At 38.7% G+C, this 22,892-nt stretch overlaps 1 protein-coding gene across 4 annotated transcripts in view; it reads right to left on the reverse strand.

Moving 5' to 3' along the window:
- Nucleotides 1-22,892, reverse strand: part of gabbr1b (gamma-aminobutyric acid (GABA) B receptor, 1b) — a 159,300-nt gene that overhangs the window by 37,931 nt on the left and 98,477 nt on the right. For all 4 annotated transcript variants that reach the window (XM_067509892.1, XM_067509882.1, XM_067509902.1 and 1 more), the window contains 7 exons: nucleotides 18,397-18,531; nucleotides 13,645-13,815; nucleotides 12,709-12,810; nucleotides 9,329-9,394; nucleotides 8,970-9,161; nucleotides 1,165-1,410; nucleotides 1,021-1,084 (listed from right to left, as the gene is read on the reverse strand). In XM_067509892.1, coding sequence (XP_067365993.1) covers nucleotides 1,021-1,084; nucleotides 1,165-1,410; nucleotides 8,970-9,161; nucleotides 9,329-9,394; nucleotides 12,709-12,810; nucleotides 13,645-13,815; nucleotides 18,397-18,531 — 976 coding nt within the window. The remainder of the gene's footprint in view (nucleotides 1-1,020; nucleotides 1,085-1,164; nucleotides 1,411-8,969; nucleotides 9,162-9,328; nucleotides 9,395-12,708; nucleotides 12,811-13,644; nucleotides 13,816-18,396; nucleotides 18,532-22,892) is intronic.

The following is a 22,892-nucleotide window of genomic DNA, read 5'->3' on the forward strand; positions in this document are numbered from 1 at the left end:
GAAACAGATGCTCTGATGCCCTGTCCTCTAAAAATTCTGTTTTAAACAAATAGACGGCACCTGCAAATATGCATTGGAGAAAACATAATTATTGTGAGGCAACATATTTTTAGAAAGAACAAATCTCACATGCAATGGTTGAGGTGGACAGTGGCTGAAGTTACTGTGAACATTTTTTGTAATAAAGAAGCCCAGTAACTTCTCTAATCTTAACAAAGTAAATGATTTAAGTTTCCTGAGCCAATGCATGGATGGTGCAATGTTGGAACAATAATGTTGGATGAATTTAGAAAAACGTTTCTGTTAGAGGAAGTTGCATTAAAGTCACTAATTATAGCAAATTGCCACACAGTTCCTCTGGCTGAAAAAGCCCTGATAACTGAGGGGAGCATCAAAGTGCAGAGTGAACACAGATAAGGTTTCAGGATATAATGTCAGTGATGTATGTATGTATGAGAATAATTGCTGATGTTACAAGCTACATAAGGATTGAAACAGATATTGTACAGCAAACAGCTGGGGCCACTCAGCCAAAACAAGCACAATTTTAATCCACTGTTTCTCAACTAACAATATGCTTCATTTAGTTTTATGTTTAGTGTCACTAAGTTGTCTCCACCTGCGGTGTCCCGGCATGCAAGGCACTTGTCAATGAGGATGAGCTGACTCTGTGTTTCATAAAGCCTGATTTGGCATGCATTTAAGCATGGCTTTTCTAAAATTCTCCAGCTTTCTATATATTATTAAAAGAGCTATTAAGATTTAATGCAAACAGTTTTCTATAGTTCTTGTGGTACTAAAGATCAGTTTAGCTAAGCCAAAGTCAATGGCCACATGATAAAATATAAAAAAGTTTTTCTATTAACATACAATACTGTGCACATGCAGAGTCTGAGTTTATATTTGAAAATCATACATGGCAAAAGCTTAAAACTGTGCCGATAATGCATATTATACATATAGAATTCTTTTTTGGAAAGTGAATTCTGTCTTAAAGGAGGGGAGTGTGTTGTGGAATACCTTGAAGTTGCTCAATAAGAGTCCAGGCCATTCGAGAACCCTGAGCATCAAATACAACATGACCCTGAAAGAAAAAGGCAGAATTTAAATATTTAACATCTGCTCTTTATTATCCACCCCCACTCCCCTTTGTACTCTACTCACTGAAACTCCTTCAAAGGAGCTGGTGTTCATAGCTCGGTAGATCTCAGACGTTATATCTCGGTTGTTGTAGTTGAAATCTTCTAGCTGATGACCCTTGGCCTTTAGGGGCCCCACAGTCTTGTTGAGGGCCAGGGCTAGAGCCCACACAGCATCATAGGCGAGAGGGGCCTCCTGGAAACCTCCTGTCTCTTCTGGATTTTTCCCTCCAAGCTTCGACATCAGCTGGGCTAGAAACTCCTGAGAGGTCTGCAGAAGAACAAATAGGACGATATTGGTTCTTGATAGAATGATGATAACTCTAAACATCTGCATTGTTTGGTCTGATAGTGTTGATTGCACATCAGGACAGTTCTGATTGATGGTCTGACATACTGCTCCTTTGGGGGCTCTCACAACATATAGAGTTATTTTGTAGGTCTAATTAAGATTTAAATGTGTCTAAAAGTTCAACCAAAAAAGTCTGTGATCTAAATCACAATCCAAATGATGAACCAGGCAAAATCTTGTGAGTTCATCTGTGTTTTGCTAAGTTTTAGTTTAGTAGCTTAGGTCATAAGTTCTGTACTCACTAGGGTAACTGCTGAAATCCAACAGTGCAGAAAACTCATGTCACTTTTTGTCACAAACAAGAGTGGTCTGATGATTAAACAGGCTTTAAACAAAACATCTTTAGCTGAATGTAAAACCCAAGGCAAACACACTAATAATAGATGCTAATCCCTGCGGGAAAACAGTAAGTGTGCACAACTGGGGCAAGTGAGGTAGGTCAAAGAAAGCTGGTCTGTAAACTGTAATACATGTTTAAGAAACTCTTGAGTAATCATTTTACCTCTTACCTTCTTTTCTTTTTTAACGAAGTTGGATGATCGGACAGACACACAATTACCAAATAAAACCCTAGCACCCTTTTAAGGTTTGGTTTTCCTGAGGTATATTCAAAATAAGCCAAAGGCCAAAGTTGTTTTAATTGTGACAAAGTAGTTGTAGTTGTAGTACATTAAATCACCTAATCCCTACATCTACCTGTGCATCTACAAATACTTCCCTCATTATCATAATGTCTTTTTCCCTCAGTTGTAATAGCTATTCCTCCCCAAATCAAAGTGATTCAAGTGATTTCAAAGTTTGTGTTCTTTTTTCAACATATAAAAGAGCAGCTTTGGTCCTGCCATCAGTGACCCAAGAAGGCTCCTCTTCTGCACAGGGATGTCAGGCGCCTTCAATTTTGTGCAACATCTGCACTTTATTTACTTTTCCTTAAATCTAAAAGTGCCTAGTGATACCATGATGCAATTCCCTTTTTGCACTGAACCTTCATTATGGGTTCATAGTTTGTGAAAATTGATTACAGTAATTACCACAAATTAAAGGTGTCAAATAATCAGTTATGATACAAATGAAAATTAAGAAACATGTGTTCACTTATATCGCACTTTTCTACCTATTGGCACTCAAAGCACTTGCTTCTTATTCACCCATTTGCACTCACAATCACACACACATAAGCAACTAAGCACTAAGTTGGGTTCAGTGTCTTGCTCAATGCCACTTCGACATGTGACCAGAGGAGCCAGGTCACAAAACAACAACTGTGGGATTGGTGGACGACCACTCTACCTCGTGTGGCACAGTGAAGACTTAAGTTCAGAGAGAATGGAAAGTGAGTGGGGGGAGATCTTTGTGCCCTATGGTACTGAGAAGCTCCCTGAAGGCAACATGTAGCCTGCAAAGAAAGAAGTTCCAGCCTTTTGGCGTAACTGGCATTGTTGAGTTATCGACAGCAACCGTCATTAAACTCATCACCCCAAGGACCAATGACAATGCCTGGAAATGTTATCACAGGATTGACAGTCATTTGCTTGTACGGGCAAACCACATTGTTCTTTTCTGTTCTGGATGCACACACATTAGGAAGAGAAGACTAGGAGAAGACTTAAACTTTTGTTTTTAATCATTTAATAAAGGAAAAAATATGAGAATTAAGATATTTTTACACAAGCAGCTTTCCAATAAAAGAAGGCCTGTAAACCTTTCACTTGAAAAGTCTCTGAGTATTTCAATTTCCTGTCTAAAACTACAAACCCCAAATGCAGAAACTGCAACATGTCACTTCAGTCTATACTCTGCGGTTTCTAATGTTGTGAAATAGTGATGGCGCATCCCTTCCTAGAAGTATTCCTACATCACTGAAACTAAGTAGGCTTCATAAATACCTTCCCTGTCCTAATCTGGGGTAGGTTAACATATAGTATGTTTACCCAGAAAAACTGTTGTATCTGTTGTATCCTGTCCTCTTAACCAGGTTTGAATCTATAGGGCAACAGGAAGAATATTTCTGATACACATTCTCTAAAAAACACGCTCAGATTAACAGGGATGGTCATGAGTAATGTACTTGAGCCCAGCTTACCAAAGTGCTAATCACTGAATCAAACCTGTTGGACTAAAGCCTCTGTGAACAGACTTTGTTGTTCCTATAGTGAATAGTTTTCCTTGTGAAACTTTTTATTAAGTCAACAGCTTTTGGCTTTTCCCTTCCGGGGTCACCACAGGGGAACATGTACTGTACGTTGATTTGGCGTAAGTTGTTAAGCAAGATGCATTTCCTGCCCAAAACCATTTATTTCCAGGCTCCGGACAAGCACCAAGGTGGCCCTTGGTGGCTGAGTGGGGCCACACTTGGTGGGACAGGATTCAATTCTGCAGCTTTCTGCATCCCAACAATCTTCTGTGTTATTCTTCTTGCTAATCATATAATTCATGGTTATGAATTTGTTGTCATCCAGTGGACTGCCGCTGGTCTTAGGTAACATCAGTGAATCTGGGTTTGACATGTAAAGAGGCCTTGTTCAGAACATCACAGCATTTTGTGCAGAATGACTTGCTGTTATGTCCCAAAGCTAAGGCCTCTGGTAACGTGTGTTGATCTAAAATAGTTGCTCAAGGTACTGTTGTATGAAGCTGCAGTCTGGTATTCTTCAAAGAAAAAAAAGGTGTCACATCACAGCCTTTTTGCTACAGTAAGTCATCTTCACCAGAACACCCAAGCAGCAATGTGCGTTTGGGTGACAATCTTCATCTTTCAGATTTTTTCTTATTTAATGATAGAGCTACGGTACAGCATTTGCTAATTGTGTAAATGCTCATTTATGTCAATTAACGAGGCGATATTATCCTTTTTTTTTGCATTGTAGTTTTAATTTAACTGTAGAGATGATGTGTGTTCATATTAAATAGCACCAAGGTTAGCTCTAAAATAAATTAAAGTAAAGAAGTGACCCAAAAACAAAATGTTATGTTTCAGTTTGCTCTGTCGACTCTGTACCAAGCCCGTCCAGAAGCTCCCAGAGATTTTCACTGGAGCTTCCAAAATGTTCCCAGCAGTCTTACATACAAATGTCTTCAGTCCATATATAAAAGTCTGTTTTAGGTCTACATGCCCTCAAAGTACCTTAGTAATTATCACCTCCATTTCTAGTTTAAGGGGCACAGCTTTTAAAAGCTTATCAGTTTTAATTATGAGGAGCTTTAAAAAACCATGTTTGTCCTAATTTATTCAAAAATCCTATAGACACAGTTTTTTATTTTGATCAGAACAGCACACAACCTGCAGTTGCATTTAAAGAAACACTAATAACAGTGACTTATGCACTGTGCAGACTATATTTCACTACACCTACAGTATACTACTTATACTAACAGTTAACAGCTTGTGAAATGTCCTACTTTACAAAAATTGTATAAATCAAGCAAAACAAACGCAAACTGAACCTGCTGTGAGCAATCGTTTTCTTATTGTGGGTCTCACTACAGTTTTGTTTTTCACTAGGAGCAGGGCCTAAAGGTCCATCCAAATACCAAGTGCTGCACATAGTCATTGTCCTTAGAGGACTGCATCTAATGATTTTGTTGCACCCTTGGACAAGCAACATTTAATAAAGTAATGCTGCAAAATGAGCATAGTCATGTTCCCCCAATTATATAATTTCAATATTGCCAGGAAAACATTTCAGACCATGGAATCACTAATCAGCCCTCCTTTACCTCCTCCTCTAAGTAAAAAATAAAGACTTCCTTCGTCACTTTATTAAAAAACAAAGGTCAGGCTATAGATATTCCTTCATCATGGCAACTACTGTAGGGTATATATATATATATCTCCAGAGCCGTTGTACACCTATTTTCAATTGAAAGGACGGGCTCAGAGGAAGACAGAAAGTGTTTGATCACAGTCATTTTGGCTCCAGTGCTGATAGGGAGCATCTGGAAAGCATCCAGCACATGCAACTGGAGACAGCCAAGCAACATGCTGCTCTCCACAGCAGCTCAACAGGCCTAAACTTGTGCTCACATCAAGCACTGTGGCCTTGTACTGCACCTAAGCATGATCCTGGTTGGCCTGCGCTAACATTGCGCTACAGCCATCCATGCCCGAGCACGCTTACATAAGCACAGTGTGACTTTTTGTTTTGAAGAGAAGTGCTCTCTCAGAGTCACAGCATTGGAGTTTCGTCCTAGAACTGCACCAAGCAGAGATCAACTGATTATAAAATATTATTATTTTCATTAAGGTGCCATCAACAATCAATCAGACCTATATTTTAATATAGTCATTTTCCACTGCAATAACTTGGGCCTTCACAGAAGCTTTTAACAACTCTTGAAGCTTTATTTCTCTCATACCGCTTTTTTCCCGTGCTGATTGTACTTAATTGTACTTCATGGTGTCCTGTTTGACTTGGTAGGTACAGCATATAAAGCAAGCAGTTGCTGCTGGTGCTTGGGTTGGCACAAACCAGTCAGATGCTTAAAAAGGAACACAGAAGCTGCTTTGTCATTTGACCGTTTGCTCCACTGCACACATGTCAACATTTGCAACACTATTTTTGTCTAAAACCTTGTGTCATCTTTTGAATTCTTTCAGAGCCATTTTCTGTTATCCTGTCAGCCTTTCCCTTCTGCTCAACCAGTCTCTTCCACAACACTTCTGGCAACCTCTGAAATGACTAGGATGTTGCACTTATTATCATCTCCTTAGCCTGACTTTCATTGTAAGAGCTCATTCCAACATAGGAACAGTGGAGAAAAAAACAAACAACGTGACCACACCTACATGTTTTGTTCATTTTACTCCTGCAGTGTTATATGGCAACTTCAGAAATTTTGTCTTATTTTAACTAATATCTTCTTCACTGTTTATTTTTAAACTTTCTCTTAATTTATCACAAAACCCCAATACAAAAAAGTTGTAAACTTACAAAGTTACAGTAAAGTTACGGTAAAGTTACAGCAGTGACTATTTAGCCACATTTTTCAGTCTTAAGGAAACTTCGGGTTCATTGTCCCAGGACAATTGTATATGAACAGGAGATTTTGGGGGACTGAATCACTTACTCAGGGGGGCTCGGCGGGGGAGTGGTTACCGCTGATTCCTCAAAGCTAGAAGGTTGCGGGTTTGCATCTCATGACCTTTCTGTGCTTGTCTGGGTTTCGTCAGGATACTCCACTTTCCTCTATGTATTACTCCAGACATGCATGTTTGGTTAATTGGTTACTCTAAAATGAGGTGTGAGTGTAAATGGCTGTCTGTCTGTCTGTATGTGTATGTCTCTCTGTGCTGGCCCTGAGATAGACTGGGAACCTGTCCAAGGTGGACCCTGCCTCTCACTATATGATAATTTGCATACAATTGCTCTAGCTGCACTGACCCTACACATGATAAGTGGTTACAGATAATGGATGGCTGGAATATCTGACACTGTGATTCCATCCCCATCCACCTGGTTCTCTTTTACCCAAAAAGAAACCGAGAAATATGTTTCTAAACACAGCATGAATGAAACTCTTCACTTTTCAGAGAGACTGGTTTTATTTTCTATTTAGCTAGCACAAACAACAGTGTATGATTACAATACAATAAATTCATCATTGTTCAAAGCAATTTACATTTGAGGTGCTTACTAAGTTCAAAAAGACTTGGACTAGAGGAACTCTGGGATGAAACACCAACTCTAAAATTAATGGCCATCCCACTCTTCCAAGTAAATCCCACTACATGCATCAATAGACTTAATAATTTAATTAAATGTTTAGATCATAACACATGTCAGAATTTGAGCCAGAGGACAGAGAAAAAGGACACAGCCACTAGTTTTTTCTTTTTGGATGATGTCTGTGCTTCACACAGCCAGCATCAATTCACTGCACTTTAATCAATAAGAGGCCATTCCTGCATCACAAGTGCCCCCGTGTTCACATAAGTTTTAGACAGGCGGGCCAGCAGATAACACACTCTGAACGTTAATAAAAGTCTACCCTGTGTGTCATGGAGTTTTAGTATCAGCACCAGCATTCATAGCAGTAGCCTCTAAACCATAGCCAGCCAGCAGTTGTCTGTTTATTACCCTACATCTACTTCCAGCCCAAATATTATTAAGAATAAACGTCTGTATAAATTTGTTTATACAAAAGTCTTAAAAAACTCCTGCGTGTGAAGACAAACTAGATATAGATAAGGGTTACCTTTGTCTATAAAAATGTGTTAAATTTACAGAAATCCCTCTAGTCTGAATCTCTGCTTTCTTACCTGTGTATTCAGTCCGTTGCCTGTGCCAGCCCCCAAATGTATAAAAGTGCATAATGTATAAAAGTTCCTCACCGGCGGACAGTATTAAATGCCCTAAAGTTAACATTAGCTTCATTGAAGATTGGGAGAAAGACTCCTTAATCACATCCACAGTAGAACCATCTGTCTGGAGAAATCCATCCATCATCTAAACCACCGTTCCTTTCGAGAGTCTAAGTAATTCTGGCACAGTTGTCAGGACGTGGGGTACAATCTGGAGAGATCATCATATGTCACAAGGCTGACATATAGAGACAGACAGCCATTAACACCTGCAGGCAAGTTAGAGTCACCAATAAATGTCAATGCATGTTTGAATAAACTGGAGTACCCGCAAGAAAACCACAGTGGCATGAAAAGAACATGCAAATACCCGAAATGGCAAGCAGGCTTGAACCCAAACCTTGCAGTGGGGTTACTTTGCTCTCCACTGCACTACTGCATTGCTGTTGGGAATTGCTTATTATAGAAGCATAAAGCTCTGAAGTTTGACTAAATGTGAGTCGAGGAGTTGGAGACAGCAGCCAACTGTTAATCATGCCTGTCAATCAAAGCCCACACAGCAGGTATTAAAGCTTCTATTAATCTTATATCTCATAAAACGTCATAACTTCAGCCATTACCGGCAGTACACTTACCAGAGCACCCGCATAAAGCAACTAACACAAAACAACTTAGTGTTTCAAAAGAGAAATTGATGTTGAGGCCAGCATATAGTGGCCCTGCACTTTCAAATACTTTGGCTTTGGCATTGGCTTCAGTGATGGCAGCTGCTGTTTGTTTGAAACATATAAAAAACGCATATCTTAACACCTTGTTAACTCAAATGTTTTTTTAAGCTTAAAAGAATTTGTAGACTAAAGGAAAAAGACATAAAGTTACATTAAAAAATAAAGCACATTTCTGCACTTGTTTCTATACATTAACACAATACCAGGATATATTTGAGGGAACAGATTTGTAAAGGATTAAAAAAAATATAAGTGTCATAAAGGTTGAATATTTTCCTTTGATTTCCATGTGTTACTACAGCCATGAAAGTACCACTCCTATAAACATTACCTTAAGCCTCTGCAGCAATGCTTTTAAAAAAAAATGCATTCATCATAAATTTGCAACATCCAGCTGCAAATGATTCTGTTAAGCACCACTGACAAACCAAGATGTGACGCAATCTTACCAGGTTGGAGGCTCCTCGCACAGTCTCTGGGTTGAGCATTACAATCTCGGTGGTCACATGACCCTCTACGGCCTCTGTCATCTGCTCCACAGTACAATTGATGGATGGGTCATTGATCTTAAACCAGTTGTCTGCGTACCAGCCAATGAGAAACCAGACGTATTTCTTCCCATACAGCTTCTCCTTGTATACCTGCAGATGGACGATGGAACATGAACAGTCTGCGATGGACAAATCATACTAACATTCAAATCTTATAAACACGTCTTAGTCCTTGAAGTCTTATAAAGACTTGAAATTTTATACGTGTCTTTGGCACAGTATGTCAAATTACATCAGTCAACAAGAGGACATGTTACCTCGCAGAAGACCTTCCTGGCCTCCGTCTCATAGAACAGGCCAACAATGATTCTGGCATCTTGGCGCTTGGAAGTAAAAAAAAAAAGTGTCACATGGGTTGGAGATGAAAAGCAGAAGTTAGAGGTCCTGCAGTGTGGATAGGGAGCACAGGAGAGCCAACCCTCCACCCAGCTCCTGCACCACAAAGCAGTGCACTTACTCTTCACTGGGTACATTCATGCTGTTACCACAGTTTCTCTTGCGATGGCCAATTAATCTTGCACACCAAAACTAGGCCAACATGCCGGGATAGGTCACTGTGAAATGTGTGTGTGCCAGTAAGTCACAGGTGGAGGAATGAGAGAAGGAAGAAAGGGAACAAGCGAGGAAAGAAGACACAGGTTTGGTCCCTATGCTCCTATGATTTCAAATCAGACAGTCTCATAACAAAACTATAAAATAAAGCAGCACATCACTTTGCCTAGAGCAGATCAGAGGCTTGTGTTGCTGCTTGTGGCTGGAAATAGAACTCTTATTCTTTTCTTTTCTGTTGCAGTGCATTGATGTTGTTAGCCAATCTCAATCAACCCTGAAACAAAACACTGTGTTGTTTTGAAAAAAGAAAAACTAATATAAGTGGTTTAATGCTCCAGCCTACGGTTTATGGTCTATTCGAGGCAGACAATGCATGTATGGTATTCATCTCTTTGAGCAATGGATCAATATTTTGGCAGATACATATATTTTCCCTGAGAGGGAGATGCTGATCTCAGTCTTTTGTCTGTGTATTAAAAAGGCCAAATTCTGCATCATGGTTGTCTTTTTATTCTAGGGATGTGCTAAAATGATTTTAAAAAATTATTGACAATTCCATAAATGTCTTATTTGTCTTACAATAGGCCTTAATGCAGTACTTCTTTTTCAACTGTGTATAAAAGGGTTTGTTTTAGCCACTTGCTTTAGTAACTTTAATGAAATAAAGCTTGTAGAAGCTTGACATTAGGCTTAATGGTCAAGTCGGTTGTATGCGTGCAAACCCAAGCTGAGGTCCATTTACAGAGTGATAATGTTTGTATATAAGAGTGGGGAAAAACATCTGAGAGGGTCCACAGAAAGGGGCTTTGAAAAGCCTTGGGAAAGTCTTATGACAGAGTTGTCAGAGCAAACACAGAGGGTGGGGGCAGTTAGGCTCTATTCACAGATGAAAACACATCTGCCAACCCCTCTAAATCTCAATAATGAACACTCATATATTTAATCTGTACACAAACAGAAATGTGAAAAATATAAATCTGCAGTTTTACAGAGACTTTATAGCTGGAGCTATTTTCTTGACAAACAACAGTTGCAGTGGAGGTTGTGTGCATCTTCCTGAAGTCTTGTCACAGCAAGCCTGTTTTTGTTTTTCAAGGTTTTTGTACTAAACAAGACACTGCAAACAAGTGCTGTCTGGATGGATACACTGTTGGTCATCATGAAGTAGTTCCACCACAGTGCCAGAAGCCATTACTAAGTATGTGAATGTTCTGCTGTTCCCCACCAGAGAATCAGGCAGTTGCTACACTACTGACTTTCTCTATTAACAGTTAGATACTGGTACCAGTGGAGAGGAAGGAAATTTGTATAAGATAACAATATAGCAACCTAAAAAAGGAAGATGTACTGTAAAAAATGCAATAAACAGTCTCTGTAGTAATTTGTGATGCTTTAATAGCAACAGTTTATTCAAATCTATCTAATCTCTGTATTAGTCTAATGTTATAAGCACCTTTGAAATTTTGTCCATACTACACTATAGATTTTGTCTCACATTCACACAGTTCTCTTGTTCACCACCTCATTAAAACGATGTCCCAGAGCTGCAGATGATAGCTTGCTAACACTTAAAGTACAACCTGTTCTGGAAGACGTGGGATGTCTGCCAGCAGTAATAATGCAACGTTGTATTAAAACACAAATTATTGTCATTAGGCCACAATCTTCTACTATAAAAGATAGCTGGAGCACGGACAGGAAAATCAGAGTGACAGAGGTTGTTCCATCAAAATCTGTTGCAAGTGCTAAAAGAAGGTGAGTTAGAGTAAATAAGCATGGTTAGCAGTGACATGTGCTAAGTGTGTGTGTGTGTGTGTGTGTGTGTTATTCTCACTGGAACATAATACAGAAAATAATAGGATGTTTGCAAATTTAATATGTTCCCAGGGGTTCATTGCAAAAAACACCTAAAAACTATAACCCATGCAAATTTTTAGAAAAGAAAATCTGGGATTTTAAGCGACCCCCTAACCGCTCCAGTCCACCTCCCCACCCCTTAAAACAAAAAAGTCAGTAAATTTCTAGAAAAACCAACTATAGGTCAAGTAACAACTATCATTAACCAGCCTGGTTAGTACAAACAAATGGATGAAAGTCTTTGTGAGTGACAAGAAAGTACTTGTATTACTCACATGGTCACAGTCATATCATATTACTTTGCATTAAACTGTTTTTTTGTTCAGTGCTGCCAGTAAAACTGAGCATATTCTAATGGCATTATTCAGTTAATACAAAACAATCTCTTAAAAAGTGTGAGAAGAGAGAGTTTGGAATAAGTCATGACTCTGTACCACTGGAATGAATGTTGACATGTACAGTACACAACAAATGTCAAGAAAACAAACAAACAAATAAAACATAGACAAAGTGTTGATATTAACAGTAAATTATAACAGGAGCAGAGAAGTTCAAATATTATAATTAATCATTATGAAATGCACAAAGTTTCACACAAAGCTCTGGTTCTCACTGCAACTAGGCTAAAGAAAGGTTTTAGCCAGTAACTGACAATACAATATATGCACTTGCTTATATTGAGGATGTGCTACAATATGTTACAAAACTTTCATCTAATAAAGCCAAATATTCTGTATTTTCTAAAATCAAATCTCACTAACAGGAACTAATGCCAATACACATGTTCATTTGCTGTTTTTACCTGTCCATAACGATAAAAACTCTCACATTCAGAAGGCACATGTGACAAAAAACTTCAGTTAAAAGCAAAAAACACTCTCTCCCACACACTGCATGGGTCAGGGGTTCACAAATGGGAACCGCACATTCCATAAACACTGGCAGATGTAGGCAAAACACCAATTTTCTGCCAGTGTAAGTGGTGCTTTAGTTTAATGGGCTACACAGTGCACCAGCACCTGGCTGTATCTTTGTGTTGGTTAAGTATTGTATGTTCACAAAGTTGCTGCTATTATTTTGAGTTACGTCTTGTCCTGAACACATACAAGATCTCACTGTTGCTAAGTATCCAGGATCTTCTATGGTAACCCTGCAACACGAGGCCTGACTATGATGTCCAGATGCGTGGTATGTTTTAGGGGAAGAGAATGTAACTGGGGTCTTGTACCTTAAGGTTTTTGACAGCCACAGCAGGGTCAGTGAGGAAGCTCTGACGAACACTGATTTCTATTCCTGCCTCCTTCACTCTCTCCTCCAGATCATCCAGAGTCTGTAAAACATGCACGCAGTTGGGCACACAGCAGATGAGAGCACAAGAGAGACAGCATTCGTGATAGCCGAGGGAGAGGTAATGGTATGGTAGATCGCAAAAAGAAATTTAAGGAACAGTAAACAGCAATTGAAGAAGGAGTGTAGTAGTGAAGAAGATGAGGTGGTGGTTTAGAAAGATGATGGTGGGTGATGATAACAACAAACAGATAAAACAGGAGGTGACAAGACAGAAGGAGAGAGAAGCTAACACAAAAGGACAGTAGATGTGATGGAGGGTGAGTGAGATAAAGGAGGGGAGAGAAACAGGAAATGAGAAATTAGAAATTATTTTTCTTGTCATCTTTTTCTCCGATGTGTATGAGAATGCATCCATCATCATCATGGCCTTTGTATATTGGTTTTGGAGCTAGAGTAAAGAAACATGCTGTGTCACATTAAGAATTGCCGTTACGTTAGGACACTTTGCAAATATACTAAAAAGAGACATTTCATTGTGTAAATTGATACTGACAGGAACTGGAAATCTGTGGAGGATGCTAAAAAAAGACACAACACAAAATCTTAAAGAGCAGAGAATTTGTCTTAGTAGAGTGTCATTCAACATTCAGAAAAAAACAAAGCTATATAGCTTTAGCAAGCTGTGATTGCCCATTACTGTTCAGCTGAGACAATTCACAGTCGAACACAGATGAGTTCACAATATGATCACTGAGCTGGGAAGACATTTTGGAAATTGGGGCAATTTCAAACAAAAGCAGTGCAGTGTATTTTAGTACTATACCACTGCTCCTACTGCTACTTTTCAACTCTTTCAGCTAAATACATGACTCACTGATGTAAAGACTTCTGTTGTTTGCTGAATGGTAGCGATCTTGGTCCACTTCCACTTCTGGAAGAGCTGCACTCGAGTGGGGTTGTGCAGCGTGGCAGACGGGTGGGTGCGGAAAAAGGTAGGAAAACGCTGGCGGTTGGACAGAGCTGGAGAACTGGAGCCATATGACAACTGAGACACAGGGAGACAGAAACAACCACGTTAAAGCTGCTGTTTTCCCCATTAACCAAACTGATGCAAAATGGTAATTAAGAAATGTTGTAAGCCAATCTTGGGTATTTGCATTGGGACAGATCTAGGCTCATTTTAATGGATCAGTATGAGTCAACACCCAGTCGTTTCTCCAGTGAATTCTAATATGTTTTGTCTCAATGTGTTGGTGTTTCCTAATACCTGGCCGTGCAGTGAACCCTTCCACTGGAGAGGAGAGTGAAAATTACTGTTTGTGAATCTGAACAACGATTTCGCCATAATGATAAGTGACAAATCTGTAGTGAGTGCCAACTGTTGCCTTTACTGGTTAAATGACAAACTATCTTAAAACAATTACTCTACATCACTGTTCTTGTAAAAATGAAATAGTTATAGGTCTTCTCTTTAGAAGATCTTGTCATGTCAAGTTTAGAAATTTACATTCTCCCAGTTACTGTAATCATTAATAACATATGAAAGATGTAAAGAATATAATATGCAGAGCAAGGTTGTACACCCCCAAACACACTGGGCTGGATGCACTTGACTACACTGTACACTACAGGGTTCAAGACAATAGAGCCCTAAAACTGCATTCACTTCAGCTGGATAGAATGAAGAACTTTTACATGGTACTACAACATGGTCTTCAACTATGTTGTTTATATTAAAGTAGATTTACTTATCATCATCATCATAATCATCATACTCATCATTTTGTTGGTTCAGATTGTCTGTCCATCGAGTTGGAGGTTGATGTGAACGGCTTTTGCTACTCAGCTGCTAGTGATAATGGTTTCAATGACATAACCTGAATGCAGCATAAAAGCTTGTTTTCTTGTGAGTAAACTAAAATTTAGTTTCTATAGCAAATCTCCATTACATGGTCTGGCTGCTTAGCAGTCTTCAGTCACTTTTAGCCATTCAGTTAACAGTCATTTCATAATGTTTTACTAATATGTGTGGCCCTTTTGATCAACAAAAACATGCAGTCCACATGTTTCTTACTCAGAAATAAATAAAGACGAGAATGCTGAGAACTTCATTTTGTAACTTTGTAAATTTGGTAAACAAACTTTCAGTATAGCTCATACAGATTCGAAAGACAGTAAAATGTTTTGGTTAGAAAGACTCTATGATCCAACCTGCTTTGTCCACTTTGTAATATACTGACTAAAACCGTAGAATATCAATAAAAATGAAGAATACTGCTGAAAATTTGATTTAGTGTGATTTATCTGAAGGATATTGAACCAAACATTAATACAATATAACATGATTATAGCTCTATTCTCATTCATTCTGTAGTTCCTTTCTCTGCCCCTTGTCCAGACTGTCTGCAGGCCTTCAGCTATGGACGGAGTCATGTTTTAATAGTAATTATTGTAGTTAACTTTAGTACTTCTGATGTATTATTGCAAACATTAAATCTCAATGCATTACGTGACGGTAAGTTGTTGCTCTAGCGTCCTTTACCAGTCATAGCGTCTGGTCTGATGACTAAAAAGCTAACTTTTGGCCTCATAAGACTATAGAAACCTCTCTCATTTGACTTCAGAGCCTTCAAGATGCTTTCTGACAAACTCTAGGTGAGATTTTTATTGCACCTTTTCCTCTTTCCCCTTTCCTCTCTCCTATAAAGGTTCAACTAGTGAAGAAGCTCGGCAACAGTTATTGTTTGCACTTCTCAGCTGCAGAAGCTTATATCTCCTTCAGACAAGTCATAGGCATCCTGGTGACCTCCCTAACCAGTCTCCTTCTTACAAGGTCACAATCAGATTACAATAAAGGGAGAAAATAATCTTGAATAATCTTTTATTACTGTATATGCAACTAGAATTACTGCCTCTTAGTTATATGCTTTTACCAACTAGTCAAACTCAAATTCTGTCGGTAGATGACTGCCCAAAAAAAAAAAAAAAAAAAGTAAGTTAAAAGTGAGTAAATAAACACAGAAAGGATGCTAAAAATGACACCAATGTAGACAACGTACTGTACATTGTTAGATGTAAATAGATGTCGATCATTCTACTCGCATCAAGATGGTTGGGCTTTGAAAAGACGCATGTTGTTCAAGAGATGACGACTAACAACAATGAACCCATTTCACCATTTGTGAACTAACTAACACACAGAATATCAAGAATATGAAAAGCTTTACATCCTCAGTAAACTTTAGCAGAATCTGTTTCAAAATAAGTGCTTTATGATAAAAAAGCAACACGTTTGGCACAAACACACATGGCACTTCATTGGCACAAATGTCTACTTCGACTCAGGGATGAACTGATTTGAATATAAATCTAGACAGAGATGCAAGTATACTGGCACTTCAGTTGTTCACAGATGCATACAACCGTGATGTCATTATCCTGATTGCACATTTTACTGTGATGTATTCTTCCTGTAACTTAATATGAAACAAAAGAAATTATTTCTCCCATTTAATTCTAAGTATGTACTTAATCATAATGAAAACATAATTTTAGAAATGTTCAAAAACTAAACCCTATAAGTATTCAGAACATTTGATGTAGCAGTCCACATATGTTTTCGTGTTGTACATCTGTCCCAATTTTGTGAATGTGATATGTAAAAGCCTGTAAAATTCCATTAGGTTTTGCCAATGAGAAATTAAAGGCAGGAGTTAAGTTTTCATCATTGTATCTCAATAACTACCCTAATGAAACGGAAGCATAGTCAAGAATGCTATTACTGTACAGGTATTGGTGATGCTACAATCACAGCGATTATTTCAACTAAGCCCCCATGAATGCATCAAATTGTTTTAGAAAAAAAAAATCAGATATAAAAACATCCACGAAATCTTTGTGGAACTGACATCATTTAGACTAAAAATGTTTGAGACTGATATCCACACTGCCACCTGCTGCAGAGATTTAAAGAATTATGTGAGAATGTCCTTTCGGCTTATCCTGTGAGTTCAGGGTCACCACAGCGGATCATTGTCCGTATGTTGATTTGGCACAGTTTACGCCAGATGCCTTTCGTGACGCAACCCTCCCCAATTTCTACCGGGCTTGGACCGGCACTGCACAGCTGGGGAGGGGAATGGGCTGTTGGGGGTTCAGTGTCTTGCCCAGAGACACTTCCACATATAGCCGGGACTGGGGATCGAACCACTGAGCCTGTGGTCCGTGGACGACTGCCTTACCACTTATGTGAGAATCAATAAAATTATAAATATGCCATCCAAAAATATTAGTCCTGAAGATGTTAAGGAATGCCTCACTTAAAAATGGCAGACGTAATGCTATAGTGTGACCATTATTGAGGCTGCGAATGTGCAAATATAACAAGTATCTGTTTCTACATACTTGAAGATAGAAATTATTTCCACCCTGAAATATCCAGTATATTGAGGTCAAAGTCAGTTATTAGTTTTCTAAAATGTGTCATAATTAATTTAATATACATTTTTAATATTACTTTTGATCTTTGATCTCTAAGAGAATGACTGCATTTGTGAATATCTGCAGAATAATACACTCACATTTACATTTACATTTAGTCATTTAGCAGACGCTTTTATCCAAAGCGACTTACAAGTGAGGTACAAGGCAGAAAAAATCTAAGTCAAGAGAAAACATCAAAGCTTATAAGTCCTATACGTGTTTATGTTTCATGAGATGCAAGTGGAAGAAAAATCAGAAAGGAAGTTGTTTTTTTTTCATTTCACATTGGTGGTATTATAATTTGACACATCTTTACCAAATTATCACATTACAACAATATCCCATATTCTTAAATTGAGATACCTAAATGCTGATGCATAAATCCCATAAAATGTTGTCCCCAATAAAAGAAAAAGAAGTAAGAAGTTGTAAAGAAGTATCTGAAGATAGACACAAATATGTTCACTTTAGGATAAAGGAAAAATCCTGCATAGTGCTTTTAATGTGTATGAAGAATCATTTCAAATTAACCAAAGTTTTGTAATAATCCTTTTTAACACTGGACCTTTGTTTTCCTCTTTGACTTGCGTAGTGTTGCAAACAGCAGGATCTTAAAAGAAAAGAAAAGCTGCCTGCCTGCCTCTTGGATGAAGGCTGTGCTGTCAACCCTAATCCCTAATCTGTTGAAGTGAAACCCACAGTCATGCATGAACGATTGAATGAATCAGTATCACAACTGTATCAAAGGATTGTGTGTCTGCTTTCCTAATACAACTGTGAAATCTCCTTGTGACATCGCTCGGTTCACTTTCTTCAAGTGCAGATTTTGCACTGGATCTTTAGTGTTCAGCATGTTTTCCTGATGTGTTATTGTTATAGTTTTCTGATGTCAATCACGGATTGACTGAACACTGTGGACTTTTCTGTGTATGTATATTCTTGTTTGTCTTCTAATAATGGCTATCTCTTCTAATGCTACCTCTTCACTGTTACTGCTGTTTTTTTCTTTCTCTCTAGAAATGTAAACACATCATTACTGTACCAGAGGTACTTTCTAGCAAAGCTTGTTGCAGTAATCACAATTTAAGTGAACTATGACAACGTTGTTTTCAAGATCCACAGACAGAAAAGTGAAGACTCTTACCACTATGAGGTTCCACATGCGAGCAGCCTCAGCTACCAGCGTGGACACAGAGCTGCAGCCTGGCATCAGCACAATTTTAATCGGCTCTGTGTACAGAAGGTCATAGAGCAGCTTGGTGGCTTCACCTGGGTCACACTGTGGACACACAAACAGTGGGATGGTTAGAAACACTTTGTGCCCAAGCAGTATTTCATTTTAGATAAGACTCACAGGTGTGTGATATATGCAGAATGTACAGGGGTATGATAATGAAAAGACACCATCTGATAGAGATTCTAGTACACAATACAGTTAATCTGAAAACAAAAGCCACATTATTTTCAGGCGGCTGTGGCTAAAAGGTCTGAAAATCCAGAAAAATAAGACCCAAAAAATTTCAAGTAATTACCATGTGTCTGTGTTAGGTATGAGTCACAGAATGAAGTCGAGGGAAAACAAAGGATAAGAGAAAATCTAAAATATGTCACAAATGGTTAAAAACCATCGTTATTAATTGTACAATACATACATCCCTTGTACACCCATGTGGTTATAACCACAGAGTCGAGGCAAAGCCAGCAGCTGAGGAAGGGCAACAAGGTGAGGCACGTTCCAAAGTCACCTTAGCTTTACTCCTGACAGGCTCATCTGGGGAGCCAGACACAGCATTTGTCTGGGGAAAACATTTACCCACCAGTCAAGCTCCATTATCTTGATTCACATTACAAATGGGAACCCTCACTTTCCATTTACAGCCTATAGTCAATGCAAAATCAATACGCTATTTAAATGATAATGGTGAAGGTGTGGCGACCATTAATCAGAGAGGAAAGCCCATGGTTGGGTTTTTTGCCTTCATGCCATTAACATCGGTCATTAAGTTATATCGCTCCCGTTTTTGATCACTGCTTATGTTTTTTATAGACACAGTCTTGTACCTCTAACAGTGCTGGCAACAAAATATTTGACCTTCTCCCAAATCTCATCCTAAACAAAAGTAGCCTGAGCAAACAAAATGAGGGGAGAGGCTTATTTAATAAATAAATTGACATAAAGAAAAATTAAGCATCCCCCAACTTAGTAGCTAGTTCAGTTCTAGCCCACTGCAAAACTTTCATTTTATTCTTTCTGAGCTGATCTGGGGTTATGGTTCGCTTATGCTTGGAATCGTTGTCTTGTTGTATAAGCCAGTTATAGCTGAGCTTCAGCTCACAGCTGATGTTCTGCTTCAGATTCTGTGGTACAGAACAGAACTCATGCTCTCCTCAAGTATGGGAAGTCACTCTTCCCTATACAGCAAATTATCCCCACACCATCACACTACCACCACATTACTTGATTGTATGTTTGGTGTTCTTTTAGTGGGATTCTGTGTTTGTTTTACATCCAAACACTTCAACTTTTGAGTCCATAGAAGATTCTCCCTAAAGGTTTAAGGCTCATTTAAGTGTTGTGGCAGAAGCCAGGCACGGCTTAATGTTCTTCTGGGTAAGCTGTGGTTTACATTTTATGTTTTTGCCATCAAGGGGAGGGGGGGGGGTTAATATTTTTCCACAGCATTGTGTGAAATAACCATTTTTTAAATCTTGGCATTTGTGCTGGTAATTGAACCAGAATCGGTTCAAGTCCACCAACTTAGCACTCATCTTACAGCATCTACTGTTGTGCTTCACACCTCCCCATGATGGCTATATTGACCCAGTTGGAAAAACAATTGAGGTTTGTGAGAATCATTTTCCCCTGTTGTGAACAACAAACATGAACAGCACAGGTTGCTGAGTGCCCGTACTGGTACATTTCCATTTCATCATTTGACAGATACTTTTATTTAAAATGACTTATAATTGAAGCACAAAGTATCTAAGTCAGTTTATTTTTAAGTGGTGGCCAGGCAGCTCTAACATTTCCTGTTGCTTCTCCCTCAAATTAAAATATTTGATTCCCAAAAACACCTGGCCATTATAGTGAAGCAGCTACAGCATGTGCAATGTCACCAAACTTAATGACAATTCCTATTGTTTGAAAAGAAAATACAACAACACATGGAAGTTGTGTGTGTTTTTTGCAAGTGCCTTTACTTCAGTGGTGACATGCAGAAAGGCAGGAAGTATAAACACATGGAGCTGTTTTATAGTTTAATGGAAAATGAATTGTACTTTGGGAGCAGCAGGAGATCAGATCTTGTTTAGTGCAAAAGTATTCCAGCAATATGAAAAGTCACTAATTTGGTATGTTTGTATGTATCTCTTGCTAACACAGATCCATTCATAAAACTGTTAAAAACACTGTAAATACAACATTTCATCTTTCTTCTAATTATACTGACAGGAGAAAATTCTGTTTTTGTTATTTTATTTATTTGAGCAATACTCAGCAACATTATGTGCTTTAGTATCTCCCCTCACACTGCAGCATTCAGTTGAATGCTCATGGGTGGGAAAGTAGCAATTCAACCAGATGGGTGTACTGCTAAAAAGCATCCCCAGCAGAGTTGCAGCAGACCAGAAATATGATGCTATTAGCATGGCATAAGGGGTGGCCAGAGTTTAGTTTCTAGTGGCCTGATAGACCACCCCCTTGGTTTTGCTTTTGCTCCTCTGCTTCACTACAGATGCCATAATAACTTAAATCGAGATACTAGCTGGGACTGCATGTTCACACATCGGCCACACACATACAACAAAGATCAGGAGCAGTACATGCATAGATACTTAAAAAAAAAAATCAATATTCTGTCTATTTGGTGTACAGTTCAATGTGTCTACTTAATTGGCCCAAATTTACTGTGGAAACAGAGATACTGTTCTCCTCTGAAATATGTCTCCAATTGTTCATTTGTACCATCAGTGTAAAAATAATTACAGTTGGGCAACATCTAGCAGTTATAGCGAACATAACTCAGTGTTATAGGATTTAGACACACAAATCTTTGTAGGAATGAGGTCAGGTTGGATGTTTGGGTCAACAAAGCAGACAGATTTCCCACAGGAAGCAACTTTCTATTGTTGTTACTGTAACCACATGGAAATTACATATTTGACCTTCATTGTGTAACATTATGGAAGCAGTGGTTCTAAGCCAAAATGAGATTACAAACCCAATCATGATTAATGTGGGCCTAATTTTAAGCCATATGTCTTTGAGCCTAAACCCAACTCAACTGCTATGTTTGCATAGTTGAAATCCAACAGTTCAACCATTTCACCATGTTATGCCAATTGCCATTTTGGTGACAGCAACCACTATTATGTGCCAAAAGTGTGCAATTTCAACAGACACCTCCTGCAATTAAAAAAATATATATATAAAACTGCTTTTCATAGACGCAAAACCACAGAAGCAACATAAGTATGGTCCCTTAGGTTGGTGAACTTGTTGGAGGCAGTAGTGGGTGAATTGGTACAGCTGAGGAGAAGATAACGCAGCAATTAAAAACACCATAAGACAAATCACATAGTGAGATTTGTGCTTTCTTTCAAACATGGTTATGAAGTGTTGTTTTATTTTATTTTTTTTGCTTACTAAGCAAAAAAACAAAAGCGTCCTGGCCACTGAAATGTACATGGACCCGTCTTTTTCTCTAGTTAGTTTAGTGTCACCTGCCGTAACTGGTCTTCATAGTACTGACTTTTTTTTTCAACGCCAGAAAGGTAACTCCGTGTCTGCTGACTTGCTCCCAGTTAATCTTTGTGAGATCAATAATTGAACCTATTGAAATGGTTTCATTCTAGTTTAGATGAGCAACTCTAACTCTAGTCACTATTGTCTAATCTAGTCACATTTGTTCATTGTATTTAGTCAGGCTAGGTTATATGGTAAATGGTAAATGGTCTGCACTTCACCCATTCACATTCACAATCACACACACACTCACACACCAATGGGGGAGCTGCAATGCAGCAGGCCAACGCTCACCAGGAGCAACTAAGTTGGGTTCAGTGTCTTCCTCAAGGGCACTTCAACATTTGACCGAAGGAGCTGGGGATCGAACCAACAACTGCAAGTTTAGGGCTGGACCCTATCCCAGCTGTCACTGGTTGAGTGGCGGGGTCCACTCTGGACAGGTCTCCAGTCTATCTCAGGGCCAACACAGAGAGACATGCACAGACAGACAACCATTCACACTCATATTCACATCTATGGGCAATTTAGAGGCACCAATTAACCTAACATGCATGTCTTTGGACTGTGAGAGGAAATGGGAGTAGCTGGAGGAAACCCATACGAGTACAGGAAGAACATGCAAACTACAAACAGAAAGGCTGCACACAACCGGGGACCCTCTAGCTGTGAGGTGGGAATACTAAGCTGTCCATCACTGTGCTGCCCATGTGCAGTCATTGATACATAATAAGTAAGGTTTTAATGAGGAATCTGAAAAACAGCCACTAAGGCTCAAGGTTTAGACACTTTATACACAAACATTTAAAAAAATGTGTTGTTCCTCTTTTGAAAACTAGAACAACTGTGATATCATTATGGTTCTGATTTCTTTATGTAAATGGAAAGAGAATTCA

The sequence above is a fragment of the Channa argus genome, chromosome 1 (genome assembly GCF_033026475.1).
Source record: "Channa argus isolate prfri chromosome 1, Channa argus male v1.0, whole genome shotgun sequence".
Classification (NCBI taxonomy): domain Eukaryota; kingdom Metazoa; phylum Chordata; class Actinopteri; order Anabantiformes; family Channidae; genus Channa; species Channa argus.